Source organism: Diadema antillarum, unplaced genomic scaffold (assembly GCF_040938485.1).
Source record: "Diadema antillarum isolate AM-2024a unplaced genomic scaffold, OU_Dant_1.0 seq00000182_RagTag, whole genome shotgun sequence".
Taxonomy (NCBI): domain Eukaryota; kingdom Metazoa; phylum Echinodermata; class Echinoidea; order Diadematoida; family Diadematidae; genus Diadema; species Diadema antillarum.
This window is the reverse complement of record NW_027271249.1, coordinates 634,597-655,807: the sequence shown is the minus strand read 5'-3', so window position 1 is coordinate 655,807 and position 21,211 is coordinate 634,597. Positions and strand designations below refer to the sequence as shown.

Genomic DNA, 21,211 nt, shown 5'->3' with positions numbered 1-21,211 from the left:
TAAATATCATGCATACAGTAATGTACATAAATATGTGCAGATTTGGATTCCAACTTCCCACTTATTCTGAAAGTACAGAACACTTTAATTTTCCATCACCAGCATTCTAGTCTTTATATTTCTGATAATATGTGCTTGTAAAAAGGAAAAAGAGAAAAGAGTGAGGGTGATGTGCATGAACAATACACATGGGCTCAAGCACACATAAATCATACTCTGAAAAAATAAAGCACAAAATATAATCATATATATACAATGTATCTTCACAATATAAAAGCTAGACAGGCTCCTCGGCTGATAGCAAAGTACCATAGCCACTCCAGCTCTTGACTATTAAAAAAAAGAAATAATTATATTTATGTTTACTTGACAGCCCATTATTGATGGCACATGAAATAGATGGTGTTTGCATTATTGTACCTTCTGCTGTGCAAAATCCTGTCTCTAAGTCTCACTTTTTCCTTTGGATTTCAAGAGTGACCTCATGTGCTTATGAAGGAACGAAAGAATTAAAAAGAAAGTTAAGGAAAGTTGATCACAAATACTTGCATGACATGTCCGGCAGAGTTCTCTGAGTGTATAATCCAACAAACCAGCTGACCCAAGAAGAAGCCAGTTTTCAAATGTTTTCTTCGAGAGTAGTGCACACGTGTTCATAAGTGAGACAGTAGGCCTGAAACAGGTGTTTCATGCAAAATCTAGTGCAACAGCTACATCACCAGGACACCGTCTGTTGTGTAATCTGCGGATTTCACTCTGCAGCATTGGTGTCAAAGGTCGTCGATCTTCCTTTTCCGCCAGCAGTGCCCTCACCACAAAGCATTTGCACTCTTGCTTGCTCTGGCCTGCTCCAGAAGTGCCTGCACGATGTGAAATGTAAACATCATATATATCATTTTTTTTTCTTTTCTTTTTTTTTTCTTTTGAGAGAGAGAAATGTCTGTGGACGGAGCAAGCATTTCACTCAATAATACACAGCTACTGAATGTTCTACTGTATACGCCATATATCTAGCGAGTTTAAATTTTCGGAAAAAACAAGATTTCCTTATGATTTCGTGAGTGGTAAAATTTGTGATCGTAGAGTACTGTACTTAATGGAGAAATGTATACATGTGCGTCACATTCATATCAGGCTCAGAATCATCATTTTGGCGTGTCTTTAATTTCGCGTACAGCACCTGACTCGCGAAATTTGCAAAAATAAAGACATTAAGAAATATTCGACATATACAGTATTTCATAGGAATATTTTTATTCTTTTTCTTTTAGGCAAGAAGAAGCTTCATGAAATGTTGCATTTCTGTTTTTATTACCTTCTGTTGATAGTGACATTTGGGAGATTATTGAACTTTCTTTCTTTCTTTTTTTCCCCATATGTTCCTATACCTTGAGCAGAGGTATAGTAGGACTGTATGTGGTAATCGTAAGTCTACTCTTCACCGCTACAGAAGAAATCAAAGTAGCCTCAAACAAAAAAAGTCCTGCCTGCTACGAATTGTGATATCCTTTTCGAAAATAGGCATACACACTTGTGTTATTCATTAAGGAAAGTAAATCTTTCTGCCCTGTATTCACAAGCTGTCATACAAGAATCTCTAACGGTATTCAGGAATACATTCATTTTCAATAAAGCGTGTTTCATTTATCAATGAATATCTACAAAACATGTGGTGTGTGCAGTTGTGACATATGTGACATGCATGGGCCTATCTTTACTTGGCTGCACGACATTTGCTCCTGCGACTTAATTGCCTAGGGTTAGGGTTTAGAGTTAGGGTTGCGGTGGGCTTCAGCTTTACATGTACATGCGTTTGATGTGAGGATTACCTGGCAGGATTACGGTTAATAGGGTTATGTTTGTGGGTAGGTTTATGTTTGGCTTTAAATAGCGTATAGATATTTTGTGGGAGCAATTGTCACAGGAGCAAATGTCACAGAATCTCTTTTATTTATCAGTCTCTACTTTGAATGTACAACAATATGTGACCTTGCACCACAAAATTAACAAAAAGTCGCACCCCTTGATTTCATGTGAGGACTCACGAAAGGTGAAACGGGTCAACCAAGTCAATTTTGAGTTTTCCACATTTTCTGAAAGAGGTATTCTTCTTTTACATTATTCATGAGTTTGGGATCATAAAATGAATGGGTAAGTGCATTTTCAGTAGTTTTTCTACAACCCTTTTTTGTAGAGTAGTGAGATCAGGTATGTCATTGAGGCCTCTTTTCATTTCCTGATAACCCTTTGCAAACTCTTCACTTTCAAGTCTGATAACTTTTGAAAGGATAACACTACTGCTTTGAAAGTTGGCATTAATCATGGACAGAATGTTTTGACAGAGCCTGCTCAATTTCAATTTAATCTGATAATCCCTTCATTGTTGTTGCTCCAGTGGTTTACATCCTGATTTTTGTCCCATTCATCGCACAGCTAGCACGGTTTGGTAAAGATTAAACGCTTGAATAGACAGATAGACCCTGTACTTCAGAGCCTCTTTTCTTGGTTCACACTTTTCCAGAGTGAGCGCTTTCTTTCCAATATTTAGATAGGTTAGGAGAGTCCATTTGAATTGAGTTATGCATCATTTTAAAGCTAAGAGTCAGCCCCTTTAGAATCTCTCCTTAACTAAAAATCCATGTCTGGCGACTTTTTGTTTGTTTTGTGGTGCAGGGTCACATATACCCATCTTCCTTGAATTGTGACATTGAGCTACAAACCATATCAGTTGCATGCCTGGGGTTCAAGACTGCAGTACACATCATACCTTGTGTGAATCAGGACTTGTGAGACAATTTTGTGTCTGGTTAAATTTGCAGCCGAGAACCACACTATTATTAAAAGGCAATCAGATATCAAAGTACAGTCAACCTCACCTATAAAGTCAAACATGCACAAGTTAGGAAGTTGGGAAAAATGAAGAAAAATTTGAACTTGGATGATTATAAACTCGAGCTAATTCTACTGTTAAAATAAAAAATCAAAGTCACTTTGATAAGTCAAAGCATTTCCTTTGGTCCTGTAAGATTTGACATATAGTGAGGTTGCCTGTATTATCAATTTCCAACATGGAAACTTGCAATGTCTCCTTTTGGAGACAATAATACATACTGTAGAGTGCATTTGTAATATCCAAAGCAATATTTCGGGTGACATGAAAAATGCTTGAAAATAGAACCAAGGCTATGCGCGTAATACAATCACTGTTTGGGTGACAAATCATCGTATCTAAAAAATGCTGAATGTTCAGGAGGACTACAACTGTACAAGACATGACGCTAAACGATATTGCATTTTCTTTGAAATGCCATGGTGGCTTCATTTCAAGGGTAAGACAACTAGGATTTTGGTCAGGTAATCACTTACACAATAACTGATTATCTGACAAATCCAAACAAGCAACATTGTCACTAAACTTTGAGATACTGTACAAGGTCTTGCCACCCTAGTGACGATATGTGACCCTGCACCTCAAAACAAACAAAAAGTCGCCAGACATGAATTTGTAGTTAAGACCATATTCTGAAAGAGCAGACTTTAAGCTTTAAAATGATGTATAACTCAAATCAAATGGACTCTCCTATTGAAACCTATCTAAATATTGGAAAGAAAGCACAAACTCAGGAAAAGTGTGAACTGAGAAAAGAGGCTCTGAAGTACAGTGTCTATTCAAGTGCTTAATCTTTACCAAACCGTGCTGGCTGTGCGATGAATGGGACAAAAAACAGGAAGTAAACCACCAGAGTAACAACAATGACGGGATTATCAGATTAAACTGAAATTAAGCATGCCTCATTAACATATTCTGTCCATAATTAATGCCAAATTCCAAAGCAGTAGCACTATCCTTTCAAAAGTTATTAGAGTTGAAAGTGAAGACTGTGGACAAGATTTTTCAGAAATGAAAAAGGGATTCTAAAGACACACCTAATCACACTATTCTACCAAAAATGTTCGAGATAAACTGCTAAAAAACACACTTTCCTGCCTGTTTTATGATACCAAATTTTAGCATAATGTAAAAGAAGATCTGCTCTTTCAGAAAACATGAAAAAGTCAAGTTCGGCTAGGTTGACCCATTTCACTTATTTTTCAGTCCTCACGCAAAATCAGTGTGTGCGACTTTATGTTCGTTTTGAGGTGCACGGTCACATATATGTAGTACTGTATAAGCTCTCATTTTTGCGCGTAGAGATTTTTGCAAATGAGGAGGTCACAGACATTTTCACAAAATGTTTTCAAAATTTCAACATCGACACTAAGAGAAGTGCAGTAATGCCTGTCAGTTCAAGATATTTTTGAATGTTGCTAAATTTGTGGTCCAACAGTGACTCACAAAATTCATGAAAATTAATCTTCACAAAAATAACAGCTTATACAGTATATCAAGATGGGAGAATCTTACCTTCATCTTGGCTTGCTCCTTCAGCTGGTACTCAGTCATCTTCATGGTGGCCCTGTGCTCCAGGTCATCCTTCCTCTTCTCTTGTCTAATCCTCCTCCTCTCCATCACCTCGTTGTAGTCTCTGCATCAGGAGAGATAATACAAAATTGTGGAGGAAGAAGCAGAGAACATGCTTTCATACAGCTGGCAAAGGAGTCTATACTGGAAGAACTGGACTGGGCCTGACATGGTGGGTTATGAACATTGAAGAGCTATCTACACTCAGCAAAAAAAGAAAGTGAACGCTTTTTCAAGTTTCGATTTCTCATAGAATATTTTGCTGAAAGCTAATGTATTATATGCCATATTGAAGGTAATTTAATTGGCTATCACCCTGGTAGGTCAACAAAAAGTGAAACTTAATGCATGAGTGAGCACCATTGTTTTTCTCTTACGGGGCACAAAAGTAACAAGAGACCCGCGGGTCTAGCGCTCACCTGAGTATCGCAAGTTCACCTTTCACGCAGTCACTAATCTTATTCACAGCTCTACCAAAATTTGACCAGGCATTCTCAAGTAGAAGATGAAAATGTACAATAAGGGCCCAATTTTTTTAAGATTCCTTAATTTGGGGGGATTGGGGCCCCCGGGGCCCTCTGGGTGGGGCATGGTGCCCATTTTGATAAATTGAGATCCTGACCCCCTAGGGATGCTACCTGCCAAGTTTGACAAAAATCCATCATGAGGTTTTCAGGAGGAAGATGAAAATGTACAATTCAGGCCCCCATTTGGACCCTTCCAACCACCCCCCCCCCCCCCTACCCAAGAGGGGCACCCCTGGATCTCCTATGAACAAACTTGAAACTACAGTCATTAATGCACTCACTCATAGTATTATCTCAGCTCTATAACTTCTGATTCTAGAGAAGATTTATAAAGATTCCTTCATTTGGGGGGTTTGGGACCCCTGGGGGCCCCCTGGGTGGGGCATGGTGCCCATTTTAACAAATTGAGATCCTAACCCCCTAGGGATGCTACCTGCCAAGTTTGGTGAAAATGGGTCATGGGGTTCTCAAGAAGAAGATAAAAATGTACAATTTAGGCCCCATAAGGACCCCTCCTCACCCCCTCCCCTGGGTCCCAAGGGGGGCACCCCTGATTCTGCCATGAACAAACTTGAAACTACAGTCATCAATGTACTAACTCATAGTATTAACTTAGCTCTATCACTTCTGGTTCTAGAGAAGAAGATTTTTGCGGATTCCTTAATTTTGGGGGGTTTGGGCCCCCTGGGGGCCCCCTGGGTGGGGCATGGTGCCCATTTTAACAAATTGAGTTCCTAACCCCCTAGGGATGCTACCTGCCAAGTTTGGTGAAAATGGGTCATGGGGTTCTCAAGAAGAAGATGAAAATGTACAATTTAGGCCCCATTAGAACCCCTCCCCACCCCCCTCCCCTGGGTCCCAAGGGGGGCACCCCTGATTCTGCCATGAACAAACTTGAAACTACAGTCATCAATGCACTAACTCATAGTATTAACTTAGCTCTATCACTTCTGGTTCTAGAGAAGAAGATTTTTACAGATTCCTTAATTTTGGGGGGTTTGGGCCCCCCTGGGGGCCCCCTGGGTGGGGCATGGTGCCCATTTTAACAAATTGAGTTCCTAACCCCCTAGGGATGCTACCTGCCAAGTTTGATGAAAATCGGTCTTGGGGTTTTCAAGAAGAAGATGAAAATGTAAAAAGTTTACGCACGACGCACGACGGACGACGCACGACGGACGACGGACGACGGACGACGGACGACGGACGACGCACGACGCACGACGGACGCCGGACGAAGGGTGATCGCAATAGCTCACTTGAGCCTTTGGCTCAGGTGAGCTAAAAATTGCAAAACTGAACAAGTTGCCATTCATGAGTATGTGCTCTTCCATGGAACAATAAGAACAAACAACAAATTTCACACAAAAAGAAACATGAATTAAGTTGCAAAAACAAACCTTTGATCTCTATGATATCTATAAAGCCCAAAAGACCAATGAGGGCTAAAAGTAATGGAGGAAAATAACGCTTCTTATGTCAAATCTCAAATTCAAATGAAATAAGAGAAGTAGTAATTAACAAAAATGGTAGAAATTTGAGCTTTTCTTTCAAATTAGGAAATTGTAAATAATGTTTGGTTCTTGAAATTGTCACATGGATTTTTAATCACAAGATTAAAAGAAATAAATAATGAAATTCTGCTCATTTAATCATCTTTATGCTTTTTATTCCCTATGTCATTCGAGGTTTGACACGACAGAAAATTCTTATTTTTTCCCTTTAGTTTCCCACTTTGTTTTTCTTAGAGGTAATAAAGAAATAAAAAGAACAGAAATTTATTTTTCCTATTTCATTCATGTCTCTCATTGTGTTAAACTGGTCTTTTGTTGTCAATGTTATCGTGAAGGGCATCTCCGAATGAAAGAGAACATGTCAATTTTTGCAATTTTTAATTTTGTGCCTTGGAGAACAAAAACGAATGTGCTCACTCATGCGTAAAGTTTTTTTTAAATTAACCTACGAGCTTAATAGCCAATTAAATTACCTTTAATATGGTATATAATACATTGATTTTCATCAAAATCTTCTATGAAAAATATGACCTCAAAAAAGTGTTTACTTTCTTTTTTTGCTGAGTGTAGAACAGCCATTAACCTGTTGAGGACGAGTCCCAAGTATACTCGGGCAAGTGTCTATAGGAAATATGTGTTGTAACAAAATCAGCCCATCCTCAATGGATTCATTTACTGCCAAACAAATGTGCCATCATGGATAAACACAAATGGAACTTTTTGTGTAACTATTTTTTTTTGCACCAGTCCAATTTCAGCAGCCTTCACTTTTCATAATTAAGAAGGTGAGGGTTAAACAAAAAAAGAGCCAATCCGGATTGGCACAAACAACGAGCTGCAAAAACAGGTACAAAGCAAACAGAGACAAGACACTTGAACAATCAACTTCTCTAACAATGCGAGATGCAACTGTTCAAAGAACAGCCCTCCTATGCTGGTGCTTATTGGAAAAAAAAAATCACACAGGTAATATATCTGATTTTTGAGTGGTTGCATGATACTGCTCCTACATATAATTACATATATTACACTATCCTTGCCATTCATATTGTGAGCCACGCTCCATCATACAGTATACCACTGTGCAGATGCTTGTAGATGGATAGTTTACGGACTTACATTTATACACTGTGGAATATATTGCCAGTGGAACTCTGTTCATTAACATACCCTCAGTATCAATTCAATTTAATGATTCTTGCGCCAAGTTGTTTTCATTGCAACTGATTGACAAAAACTGCCCTTCAAGAAACATTAAATTGAATCAACATTTACTACCTGCTGCATATGGGATCAGAACCATCACTTGCAATTATGGGCGGAAGTTTAGTCTAGTGGATATGAAGCATGCCTAGCACTTAGAAGGTTGTGGGTTCAATCCCAGATGAGTATGTATGCCCAAGACTTTCTAGCTATTACCCACAGTATTGTATATTTATTTTCACAAAGAACCTTTCGAATTTCTTCTCTTTTTTTTTACGGTTTGTCACTGTGACAATGTTACTACTGCAAAAGTGGAAATTTCATTGTGTCGAAATTTTTGCACACTCAGAAACTAGTGTGAAAATAAAGGCACATGAATATTTTTTGCTTGCCGTATGTTCCAGTCGTTGATATCTTGATTCCGCGGGATTAGGAACACGTGTAACTCTTCTTGCCCGACCAAGTGCGAAAAATTAGTCGGGCAAAAATATCCACTTTTACAGTATTCTACACACATTAACCCTAACTTACCTGGGGGGGGGGGGGGGCATAATGCCCCCCCCCCCCACGACGAATTCCGTGACCATTCCGGCGCGCAAAATTGTTTGACCAACCCGCTCACTGACTTTTTACTTTCAAGTCTCGCGCAACTTTTGAGACCAAATTTGTCGCGCCCGGGCATACCGTTCCGAAGCCACGCCCCTTCAAAAAATTTTCGTCAACCTCAAAATTGCTCAAAAACGTGATTTTGTGTACAAAGTCAATCCAAATTGTGTTTTTTCAATTAATTCATATAAAGATTCATATTTTTCATTTTAATCGCTGAAATCAATTTATTTTAGTATAATTATACTTCAAAAATGTGTATGACGAATTCTGCTGAAAAAAACAACAAAAACAAAAGTTCGAAAAGACAAGGAAATACATAAAAAATTGATAAAACAATACAAATATAAAAAAATACGCACAAATGTTCAGAATGTCACTAGGAAAATTTACACCAAAAATCAGCATACCATAAGCTTTTATAAGCCAATTACAGACGAAGATTAGGTTTTTTGCATATATTTGCATAATTAATTAATTTAAAATAGAAAATGCAAGTTTTTTGAAAATTTAACTTAACAGTCTTGTAGATTACATCCGGCTTTATGTTCATGCAAAATTTTGCGGCGATCGCGCGATCAACAGCCGAGATCTGAAGGGGGGGCCATAATGGCCCCCCCCCCCCCCCCCCCAGGAATTCAAGCTCGCTAAATAGCCCAGGTAAGTTAGGGTTAAGCAATATTTCATAAATTGTATTACATAATTTGTATGCACATGTCAATCCAACATTATTTTAGCATTAGGAAACTGATCAAACATGCCAGAGTCCAACTTACGCTCCGCCCATAATAGATTTGTCCTCTACACCGAGACCTGGGCTCGACTCCCTCTGCTTTCTCTCAAACTTCCTGGCGTACTTCTTCTCAATCTTTGCCTCGCGCCCTGTGGCCTTGGGCGCCAATTCATCCATCACCTACAGATGCGCAGTGAAAACGGCAACAACACACCAATAAAATCGTACCTACAATTGTACATGATGTACAGATGAGGCCTCCATCCATTTCATGAGGCCGCCATCCATTTCAAGCTTAATTGCTTATGATGGTGGTCTCCTGCATTCAATGATCTCTGTTGTTTACTGAAAAATGCTGTATATCTTATTTTATGTTTCTGTGTATCTACATTGCTCAATGTAATCACCTATGTGTATCTATTTATGTACTGTTATCGATTTATTTCACTGCACTTGTTATTCTTTGTCTTTGTACTTTTTGAAGTTTGCATTCAAATTGCATCTGATTGAATGCAGAAATAAAAGCAAACAAACAAACACATAACTGAATGGAAGGTCAGAGACAAAATGCGGGTGAGAGTGCAATGCACCTGTCATTAGTGGACATTGGACGATGTTGACATGCAGTTTGACAAATGAGACTTTCAGAGAGCAGAAAAAGCAGAACAAAACTTGTTGAAAATCTTGATGTAGAAATCACTACCATGTCATCATTACATTGGTGCCTATGAATCTTATAAAAGTTGAACAAATTTTAAGAAGGGCTCAACATTTGTGGTGGCACAGTGGCCTGTGGCCACAAAAAAAAAAATTGATGTCGGGCCACTGAATTTTGAAAAAGGCTATTTTTTGGTAGCCTGATTGGGCAGCTTACATTCAAAATGGGTTTTATACATTTCCCTTTATTTCAGGCCACTTCATAATTTTCTTTTTTTTTTTCTGGCCACCAAAATTTAATCTTTAAAGATTTTAGTGGTACGCATGGGTCACCAGAGAAAGAAAAAAGTACATCGTACTATGGAGCCCTGTATTACATGACACTGGTTATATAAAATCTGCATAAACTTGGGCAGAAATGTACGGTACATAAATTTGCTGGGTATTAGAGAGTAACAGAAAATTAATCTTCTATGAACTTAGAAGGACCTTATAGTCTCACCATCTTGTTGTAGCTGTTGAAGTCTTTCCTCTCCTTCTGTAACCGTCTCCTTGCCTCCTCTCGGCTGTTCTCCTGCTCAACCTGCGACATGGACGGCTACGTTTGGGAAGCAAGGTTAGAATCACACATAAAACGAGCGCAGAATTTACTTGCATTCATTGTTATTGAATTTAGTAATGTGTGCAGGGATACTGATAATGTAAAACAACACTGCCATATTCTGAGGGCTGAAAAGGAATATTTCTGGTGGAAAAAACAGTATTTCTACCCTTCCTGCATCAGACGTGTGTAGCAATAGCTCTATTTTTTCCAAATATAGGAAATAATTTTTAATACAATCATTATACATACTTTTATAAGTGGGACTTGATATAAAATTATGTCTTGAGAAAAAAAAAACCAAAAAAAAACAAACAAACAGAAAAAAAAACTTCTTCATGAAGTGTACTGTAAAACAAGGAATTTTCGCGTGCACTTTAATTTCGCGAATTTCGCGAGCGCCAAGATTCGCGAAATTAAAATGCACGCGAAAGTCCTTGTTAACACTATATGCATTGAACGCCAGTGGCACTTCGCGAAAATTTCATGCCACGAAAAAGGCTGTCGGCTCCAATTCGCGAAAAATTCATGCCGCGAATATATCATGTTTTACAGTAATTCATTCTGTAGATAAAATTGAAAGTCAAGCTTGACTTCAATGGCTGGAACAAAATGACTGAACTCACTGGTCTACTGGGTCCGATGAACCGGGCATCAGGCGGGACACTTTTGCTGCCGGCTTCCCGGAAGGAGCCCTTGCCAAACGTCGAGAACTTGGTGGGCTGAGGCGTCTTGAACGGAGACATACTCACGCTCCCGTCAGGACTCCGTAATAGCGCCGACGATGCCGGCAACTTGTCGGCAAACTTGTGGTCAAACGAATTAGAGATAAACATACAATGTATGTTTTATTTGGTGGAGTTTTCACTATTAAAGTTCTCTTGAATCAAAACAACCAACTTATTTTCTACTTTCTTTGATTAGTATCTCTTCAAGGACAGAATGAGTGAGGCATGGAAGTGAGCATGTTGGCAAAAGCTCACTTAAAGGAGAGTTCTATGATGTATACTCAAGCAACTGCAAAAGTTCTTAGAAGAAATGGACAAGTATGTACAATGTAGTCTGGGAATAGCAAGATGTATCATCAACATTTGTATTACAACCATTAGTAATTCAAACCAAGGATGCAAGATATATACAATTCATAATTTTTCTCTTCAGAATGTCTATCATGTATGTAAATAACACCACTACAATTACAGGGTACTGAGACCTTGCCACATTCACAAAACAATTATTTACACATTTCTTCTCTTTTAATAACGTACAAAGATTCAGAAAAGGAGATGATTCATGGAAAAAAAGGCGAATTTAAAAAAATGGAATGGACAATTGCACTACATACGAAAAAAAAAAAATTGTATGTCTGATATTAATTTACATTCACGCTACCACACTACTTTAAGATAATATCTGCAGTATGATATGTGTGCTCATAAGAATGTAGAATTCAGTGCATCTAAATTAATGGTAGAATATATTCTAACACAAAACTATGAAAGAGCTGTTATTACCTTCCACTTGTACTTTGTGAGTGAAGACTTCTCATCAGCTGCATCGATGCCTTTGTAGAATTTCTGGACAAATACAAAGTTGCTTCTTGTGAGTCAACTAATTTTTCTCGGTATTTCCACTGCTGGGGAAACTCTTGCTCAGGTGTATAGGACTAGCATGCATTTTCTAAGTTATCATTAAGGGCAGAGTGGAGCATAAAATTAAAAGTCATCGCCTTCAATTTCATGAGAGGCCATGTCTGTACAGCTGTCATCATGATAATATTTTACACACTGTGGCCACTACATGTGTATAACAATACACTATACTTTGCAATGAAAATAAAACAACATACACTTTACATTGTACATAATTCAGATTAGATAGCACATTTTAAGAAGATTAGTTTTTAGTCTAGTCTTAAATTAAACTCAATACTGTTCAAGTCTGCTTTACAAATACATTTTGTAGAGTAAGATTATTGCACTATGTGGGAGCAGGACACACGAATACCCTGTTCATACATGCAGCTGCTGTACAAGAAATGCTAGAAAGATGTAAGGACAAACTATGGCACGCATGTTTGTTGCTTGAAACTTTTTTTTTTTTTACATGCAAAACTTCTTTTCCACTACCATCTACCAAAACAAAAATAGAACTTAATGGACTTAACCACAGTTACATGCCAACTATTCCAAGAACCTAGATTATCTCCAATTCATTAATGGATTGTTACAAACTGTTTCATGAGATACACCTTGGAGTTAACAATTTGCAACATGAATCAGAAAGTGATTACAAGTAGCAAAACAGATTTCAGAGAAAGGTTTAACCTTTGCTAATTTTCCACCATTCCATTTCTTGACAAACTTCTTGAAGTAGGCCTTTGACTTTGTGGATTTCATCTCATCCAGTGACTTGTTTTTCTGTGAAGTCAAATAAAGAAGTAAACACACACACCAGTATTAGTGGTATACATTGTACATACACATGCACTCTTACTATAGACCTTCACTAAAATACTGCACATTGCCTTTGAACCCTATTCTAACTGGGCTATTTGAGACCAAGTTTTTACTGGGGGGGTCAATTTGACCCCCCTTCAAATCTCGGCCGCCGATCGCGCGATCGCCGCAAAATTTTGCCTGAACATAGAGCCGGATGTCAACTACAAGATTACATGGTCATACAATAGAAAAATATTGATTTCATATTTTTTAATAAATTAATTATGCAAATTAACGCATGAAATCATATTTTCACCTATAACTCCATCAAAAAGACTGAATGATTGCTAAATTTTTGTGTCAGAGTTCCTCAAGACACATCAAACAATTTTCTTGTAAAAGAAAATAGCGCAATCAAAATCAGATTCTTATGTTTTTATTGTTTTGTTAATTTCTTATGTATTTTATTGTTTTTTCGATATTTTTTTTCTATTGTTTTTTTGCCAAAATTTGTTGGAGGCACTTTTTCAAGCTTATTTACATTAGAATTGATTTATTTCAATGGTTAAAAGTTGAAATAATCTAATTTATATCAATTAAACAAAAAAATACAGTTTGCATTGGATTTGCACACGAAATCATGAATTTGAGCGGTTTTCGGGTTGACATGCATATGCAAAACATTGCGTAACTTCAGAACGGTGTACCCGGACGTCGCAAATTTGGTCTCAAAATATGTGGGAGACTTCAATGAAAAAAGTCATGAAATGACGCGGCAAAATCTTTGCGCGTTGCGGAATCATGGCGCGAAACGTCGAGAGGGGGGTCAATTTGACCCCCCCCCCCCCCCCCAGTTAGAATAGGGTTAAGAAAAAAAAATGGTATCAGGAAGAATAAATTATGTCAAATTTTTGTACAGCTGTAATAACTTTAATAGCGATTATGACTTTGTGAGGGAGGGAGCTGGTTAACAGATTCATTGACCAAAACATAACTTTTCAATAGTTGTTATTTACAAACTACTTAGGAAATTCTGAGGCAAAAACATCATTGCCAAATCTGATTTGCTCAAAATAATGGTTGTGACCAGTATTCGTGCTTTGTGAAATAATTTTTCACACATCCATACATGTAATTTTCACCTTCCATGTCTAATTTTCATGAAAGTTTTTACATCCAATTTGTTTGATTTTTACCCTATTTAAACTTAAGTAGATCTAAACATGCAGTACAGTTATAATTCACAGACAGGTAAAATATTTATTATGGAGCAGGATATGTAAAAACAGAATTCTTGCAGTCTCTTTGTCATATGATGCCCTGATGTTATTAAAGATATGTCTATTACGAGAGCCTTTGCCAGTATTTCAAGCCCAACCAACTGGCTTGTTACAGTGGCTACAGCTGCAAAATGTTTTAAACTGTGATTGTGACAAAACAAACAGTAAGAACAGAGATCATTAACTAGTCTGTTCCCCTCCCCCCCCCCCCCCATTCGGTAATAAAACAAATGGGCTATCAAAATGAAAGTTCCAATTTTCACCACATTATCATGAAATCTGTAAAATATGATGTGCAAAACTAAATTTGACCTCTTCTCCTGAATCAACACACAGTGATTTGTACTTACCTCCTCCATAAGCCAAATTCTGAACTCTTTGCTCTTGCTGTAGTAGTCCTCTTTGGAAATCTTATCTGTGTTAATTAAAAAAAAATAGTAATGTTTCCATCACAACAATATTCAACTGACACATTGTAAAATAAATATTTCCTGTCCTCATTGTAGACTGATATTTATTCATTCATGGGTTTAGTGTACTTGATTTCTGTCTATAGCTACGAAAAAAGGAAATACATTATTTTCAGATGAGAATGAACAACTTACAACTTCATTCAGCAACCACAAATGTCTACCTAATACTGAGAAGGGGATTTTTATCTGTTCTTCTTGAATGACGTCATGTCAAACAGATAAGTTTGAGTTCTCAGAATCCATGAGACACATCAAAAATTTCAGTGGCATTAGACTAAGCTCATAGTGAAAAGAGCAAAATGTCAAATTACTAAATCAACCTTCAACCTCAGCCATTCTACCAGACTTTTTCCAAATTTACCAATCAAAATGTCCTAATGTACAAAGGTGTACTTTACTCAATATTGAAGATTGATGAATTTACATCTCATTTCAACTCTTGCATTGCTGCATTGATGCTAAAATTTTTCAATTTAAAGAACTTCTGTTGTCCAACCACTGACCTTCACAGGCTGGTCAAACTATACACACTAATGCCACAGTCATTCTCAGTGTTATGCATCCACAGTTCTAAACAAGGAGCAAATTCACCATTACTCTGAAATACGACAATTTTTTGAGCCTTTGCTGGCCATTGGTTATTAGAATAATTACAATTATCATTATGTATCCTCAAACAGGAAGTGCCTATTTTACTCACTTAGGGATTTCTTTTTTTCTTTTTTCTTTGCTTTCTTCTTGTCCTTCTTCTGTTGTTTTTTTGATGAGGCATCTACCTTTTGTTTCTTTTTAATCTTGTAGTCATCCTCTGTGTGAAAACAAACAAAATAGGTGTAAATCTTTTTCAATACCCAAGTACATGAATTGCAGTTTCCATATTATAAATTTGCAAATATACACATGTACAGTCAATAGCTACAACATTAAAGAGTATCAACATTTGCTTGCTACAGCAAATTTTCATAACAGAACTTTGTAGTCTTTAAATAATTCTTATTGTATACTTCACATATTTAACATTTGGTTTGTTGTACAGTCTCTGAAATAAAACAGCATTTCCATTGTCCAACCTGGGAGAAGGCATCGTTTTAGTACTCATATTGTAGATTTAAAGCTCACTAACCCTGCAAATTTTAGAAGAAAAACTACAGTGCACGCCAAATATTTCATGAGGTTTTTATTTTCGCAAATTTTGCGAGTCCCATGCTATTCTTAACTTAAACTTAGAAACAAGCAAAAATATTAAATCTCATCCAGACATGAATGTGTCGTGCATACATGCATTTCTCCATTCAGTACTGTAATCCACAATCATAAATTAAACCACTCATGAAATTGTTGGGAAATCAGGATTTGCGAAAACTTAGACTTGCTATTAATATGGCATACATGACAGTAGCTCAGCAAATATTAAAGAGGAAAAAGATGAACTGTGAGGTAGGAGAAAAGAAGAAGAAGAAGACAGAGAAAAAAACAAATGAACAGAGGAACACAGTTCTGTCACGGAGTTCCGAGGGTACCGAGGTGTTTACAGTCAGAGATGTCACACCCTTAAACAGGGAACCATTCAAAATTTCCTGAAAGCCAAGCGTGCGAGAGTGAAGTGAGCAAGAGGAAGGGGATGGGGGAGGGGCTGGGGGAGGGTGTGAGAGGAGCATACAATGTAACAGTGACTGAGTGTGCTGCAGGCTGAGAAGTGACAAAACCTGCTATATGATTTTCTGTCATTCTTTTATAAAAACTAACAAACAAACAAACAAACAGACAAACACGAGATCTGTAGATTGTCTACATACCAGAATCACTTCCTGAGCTGGAGTATGAGCCACTGCCGCTGGAATCATCGTCATAGCTACTGCTGCTGCTCTCATGCCGCCGCTTGGACTTGCTCTTCTTGTCTCTGACAATGTCAATGAGTAGATCTTAATTCAGAATCATAAAGTATCTGATCTTCCATACTGATGTGTTGATACAACAGATTCTACAAAGTCATTTTTTTTTTTTAATCAAGACCAATATGTACATATACATTGTACTTCTTATCCCCCAACAAAAGAGTAGAAAGAAGAGGCATTATGGGTACAGATCTACAAGGATGTTGTTGTTGTTATTTGAATTTATTTGGCGTTTATCATTCCTCTAGGAATATTTACGCCAAATCTACATTCATAAAATTACTTTGAATTTTCAAATTTTACCCTAGAGATATTATTTTCATTTTATTAAAAATGATTCAAAAATAATATATTATATCAAATAAATCTCCCTCACTGGCCTCAGTTTGAGCTGCCCAATCGACGATCATATTTTCTGGCCGGCCCGGCTCGGTACCTTGAGCAGATTTCTCAATAAGGAGGGGCCACATCTGTCTGTGCTTGATTGACCAACTTTCTCCAAATACTCAAGCTTGTTGTACTATGTACAGTGTAATGCTGAAGAGATCGCACCAGCATTAGCATTTCTTTTCCAGCAGCTCCAGAGCATCAACACTGACTGAAAAGGTCCTATCTGATTGGAAGTAGAATCTATGCCCTTGTCACACGTGTCCATAGGCATAAATCTGGTGATTTTTAAAGTGCAGCCCTGGGAATTACTGCTTATTAACATCTGTGCGTTTTACCTTGATCTACCTTGATGTTGGGCATAAAGTATACTGGACTTATTTGTCCCTCTACATCCTCTTGAGACTTGCTGCAAGTGTTGTTTGCACTACTATTTGCATGCGTAGGGCAGGAGCATCATGGGAATTTAGTATCTGGGTAAAAACAGTTGAATTTATGTTTTCATGACTTCTTAAGATTTGATTTGAAGGTGTTCATACTGCTGCTATTGATGACTTCAGGTGGTAGGCTGTTCCATAGGTTAACTATTCGTTGTGAGAAATTCCTTTGCCTTACATTTGAGTTTGCGTAGGGTTTTCTGAGTTTGAGTATATGTGACCCGCTACAACAAAAGGATCCTAAAGTCGCTGACCAGTGAGCCAAGAAAATCGAGTTTAATGTCACATCATTAAAATTGGTCAAAACAAGCGGATTTCTGTTTTTGGCATAATTTTGTAGTCTAGTGTTTTGTCTATCATCTGCCGAAATTTCAAAGCTAAATGATCAAAGGAAAGGCAAGAAATCAGCGTTTTTCTGGGCCATGATTTTCCGACTTTCAACGGAACAGAAACGTGTCCGAAGATTTGGATTTAGCGCCGCAGCTAGACTCCGCCCCTAGCGACGAGGGAGTGATCTTATTGGTCAGTGCAAGGCATCCTGATCACTGATTTGTCGTGCGTAGACCGCTGGCGCTAAGCTTGAATGAACACCGTGGAGGTCGCTAGGAGCATGCCTTCTATTGTCAAGCGATGAAAAATGTCTTGCCTCCCCTTGATCATGATGGTGTCAGGGGGAAAACTTTGAAGGCGTTTTTCTCGAAACTCTGATTTCCTCGACCACTTGACATGCGCTAATAAAATCATCGATATCTACGCACCGAGTACTTTTAAGAGTTGTGCTATATATGAAATTAAAGTAGAAGAGTAGGGGATTTATGTCATGCCATTTTCAGAAAATTGTCCTCCCCCGACTTTCCGATCCTTTTGTTGTAGCGGGTCACATATGACCTCTTGTCCTGGAATGTGTTACATGTTGCTGGAAGAAATCTGAGCTATGCGAATCGTCTAGGCCATTCAGGATCTTAAACGTCTGGATCATATCTGCTCTGCGTCTCCTACAATATGAAATGTTGGGAGACCCAGTTTCCTCAGTCGTTCTGTGTAGCTCAGGTTTCTCAGGCCAGGTAGCAGCTTTGTTGCTCTTCGCTGTACATTCTCCAGTTTAACAATGTCCTTCTTTAGGCATGGGAGCCAAACACTACTACTATATTCCAGGGATGGTCAAATGATTGATTTGTATAATTGTACTAAGCCTCTTCCATCCATGTTAGAAAAGGATCTCCTGATTAATCCCAGCAGTCTATTTGCCTTGGCGCATACTCTGTTGACATGGTTAGAGAAATGCAGACTGCTGTCAAATATTACTCCAAGATCATTCTCATGAGTTACTGTCAACAGCTCTGATGTATCGTCAGGGTTTAGATAATAACTCAATCCAGGGTTTCTTTTTCCAAAACACATTACTTTACATTCCTTTTGGTTGAAAGATAACTGCCAGTCTTTGGCCCACGATGTGAGTTTATACAGATCCTCCTGTAGATTGTTATTATCAGACTCTTCGTGTCGTGAGGCATACAGTTTGGTGTTGTCGGCAAATAATTTAACCGTGGAATTCTCTGGTGACATTGATGAAAATAATAGATAGTAAAATCTTATTGCCACTGGGCCTATAACACTTCCCTGAGGAATTCCACTGGTTACTATACTTTCATGTGAACTGGCTCCTTCTACTACCAGTACTAGAGTTCTAGTATAGTTTTCTACTCGTTGAGTACGATCAAGGAGAAATACATGTACTTTGATCCAGTTCAAGATTTTCCCTCTCATTCCATATCCATACATTTTCTTGAGCAGTCTTGTAAGTTTATGTGGTAGGCCCTACACTGTCAAAAGCCTTGTGACAATCTAAATAAATACAGTCGACTAGGAATCTTTGACATCAAGAGCAGCACTCCAGTCATTTGTTTACTTCAACTAGTAAATTAAATTAGTTGAGTAGCGCAGGAATTGCTTCAAACTGACCTAAATCATGCTGATGAATGGAGTAAAAGATGGCAACTTGATTTCAACGTTAGTAAATGTAAGATTCTTCATATTGGAAAAAATAACCCAAGGGTAAACTACAGAATGAATAGTGTAGAGTTGGAAGCAACCAAGCAGGAAAAGGACCTTGGCGTTATAATAGATGAAGAATTAAATTTCCATCAACATGTCTCAGCAGCTGTCCAAAAGGTAAATCAAACACTTGGGATTATACACAGGACATTCTCACAAATGACGACGCAAATACTTCCTATTTTGTTCGTATCATTGGTTCGACCTCATTTGGAGTATGGCAACATTTTATGGCATTTCAGATATAAAATGGACTCTGACAAAGTTGAAAGAGTGCAGAGAAGAGCCACTCGTATGATCCCTGAACTCAAATGTTTGTCATATGAACAACGCCTGGAAAAACTTAACCTGCACTCATTATACTACAGGAGACGAAGAGACGACATGATTACTGTTTATAAATTGCTCAATGGAAAGTTGGGGATTTCTGGTGACACGTTCTTCGAACCAGCCATCCACTCATCAACAAGAGGTCACAGATACAAGCTCTTCACCAAACGTTCAAGATTAGAATTGCAAAGTACATTTTTCAGCCAGAGAGTAGTTGCCGACTGGAACAGATTGCCTGCTAGTGTTGTTGAAGCTTGCTCGATTAACAATTTCAAAGATTTATTAGACAGACATTGGAGGGGGGAAAAATTTCAAACCTCTGCTCCTCAACGCACATAAAGCTGTGATGTGATGTGATGTGATGTGAGATGATCTGCCCCTTCTGAACCCGTGTTGATGAGGTTAAAAGATCATTGTTTTCAATATGAGCCATAGCATTACTAATGCCATTAGTGAATCCCTTATGAGTGTTTTCATTATTTTACAGAATACCCTAGAATCTAGTACTGTAACTTTAGTCTCGTCACATCTAACATTAAGTAAAAATAACAATGTTAGTCAAATTTACTAGTATTATTAGACCTCTATAATTGATCAGGGATTCAAGAATTGATAACATGATGATAGAACTTGTAATGTATTGTTAGAATAGAAATTTACTTGGGCCAAGTAAGCACCGCTTTATGTCTCTGCAAATGACTAAACCAATTTAATTTACATCGAAATAGCTAGTCTAAATAGAAAATTTCATTTGTTAGATCTAAGTTACAGCTGTAACTAACAGTAAAGTTTACGATAAAGGTAAAAAACCAATCAATTATGTAAACAAGGGTCTCCCAAAATCCAACACATTTTCAAGCATACGGGACTGAGGTAATATGGTCGCATATTCCTCAAACATTACAGCCAGCCAGCCCATGCCCTGAAAACGAACGATTTTATTAAGATCTTATGAAGAATTCAGAACCTCATAACCCATATGAAAGCACCCAACGGTATTAAGGGACATATATCTTTTGCGAGTACTCACTTTGCCTTCGGCATGACTAATAATCAGAATTGATCGGTTTACATGTCACAGTAATTCCAGTTTGAAGATTTCCCTCCCTTCGTCGTCTATGGTATCTTCGAAAATCGAACATAACAACAACTTCATTATCATGTCAATGAACACGTGGGATCTGTATCAATGAAATGGTAAGTGACGTTCGATCGGTGCACGCCAACTTGGACGGCATCCTACATTTACTGACTCTTCTTTTCATTAAGGTGTGAAGGATATATTACGAAATAAACTGATACCAGTGCAATTTCGGGTGTTTTATTTCTTATTTACCTGTTTTGAGTAGAAGTCAACTGCAACAGGAGTCAAGTGACGGTTTAAAGGATAACGTGGTTTGTAATGTGTGGGACCACATTGAATCGTCGTAACACACTACAGGAGGGCAGGCCTGCCCTGTAACAACTAAACTTAACGTTATATCGTTAGATAGCTAATCTGCTTACTGCTACCTTCCAAATTGAACTCTGTTGAGTGATGGAGTATGTAGCCAGAAGCTGGCTGTATACCCAGCCTATGATTGTTCAAGTTTATTTTTCATTTGACATATGCC

The 21,211-nt window shown here is 37.8% G+C and overlaps 1 protein-coding gene across 1 annotated transcript; it reads right to left on the bottom strand.

The window, feature by feature from the left end:
- Positions 1-809: 809 nt before the first annotated feature.
- LOC139728496 (uncharacterized) lies at positions 810-20,642 on the bottom strand. Its single transcript, XM_071639435.1, has 11 exons — positions 20,629-20,642; positions 16,291-16,394; positions 15,195-15,302; positions 14,372-14,436; positions 12,628-12,720; positions 11,815-11,877; positions 10,927-11,106; positions 10,202-10,297; positions 9,086-9,222; positions 4,406-4,526; positions 810-860 (listed from the first exon to the last, which is right to left on the bottom strand). The coding sequence occupies exons 1-11, from the start codon at positions 20,640-20,642 to the stop codon at positions 810-812; spliced, it is 1,032 nt and encodes a 343-aa protein (XP_071495536.1).
- Between the last annotated feature and the right edge of the window lie 569 nt (positions 20,643-21,211).

What these genes read in the sequence shown, in the direction of transcription:
- LOC139728496 (XM_071639435.1), bottom strand. An exon ending in TCACAAAGTACAAGTGGAAG is followed by an intron (nt 11,107 to 11,814) that starts GTAATAACAGCT and finishes TTTGACCACAAG; the next exon opens with TTTGCCGACAAGTTGCCGGC. An exon ending in TCATCGGACCCAGTAGACCA is followed by an intron (nt 10,298 to 10,926) that starts GTGAGTTCAGTC and finishes TCCCAAACGTAG; the next exon opens with CCGTCCATGTCGCAGGTTGA.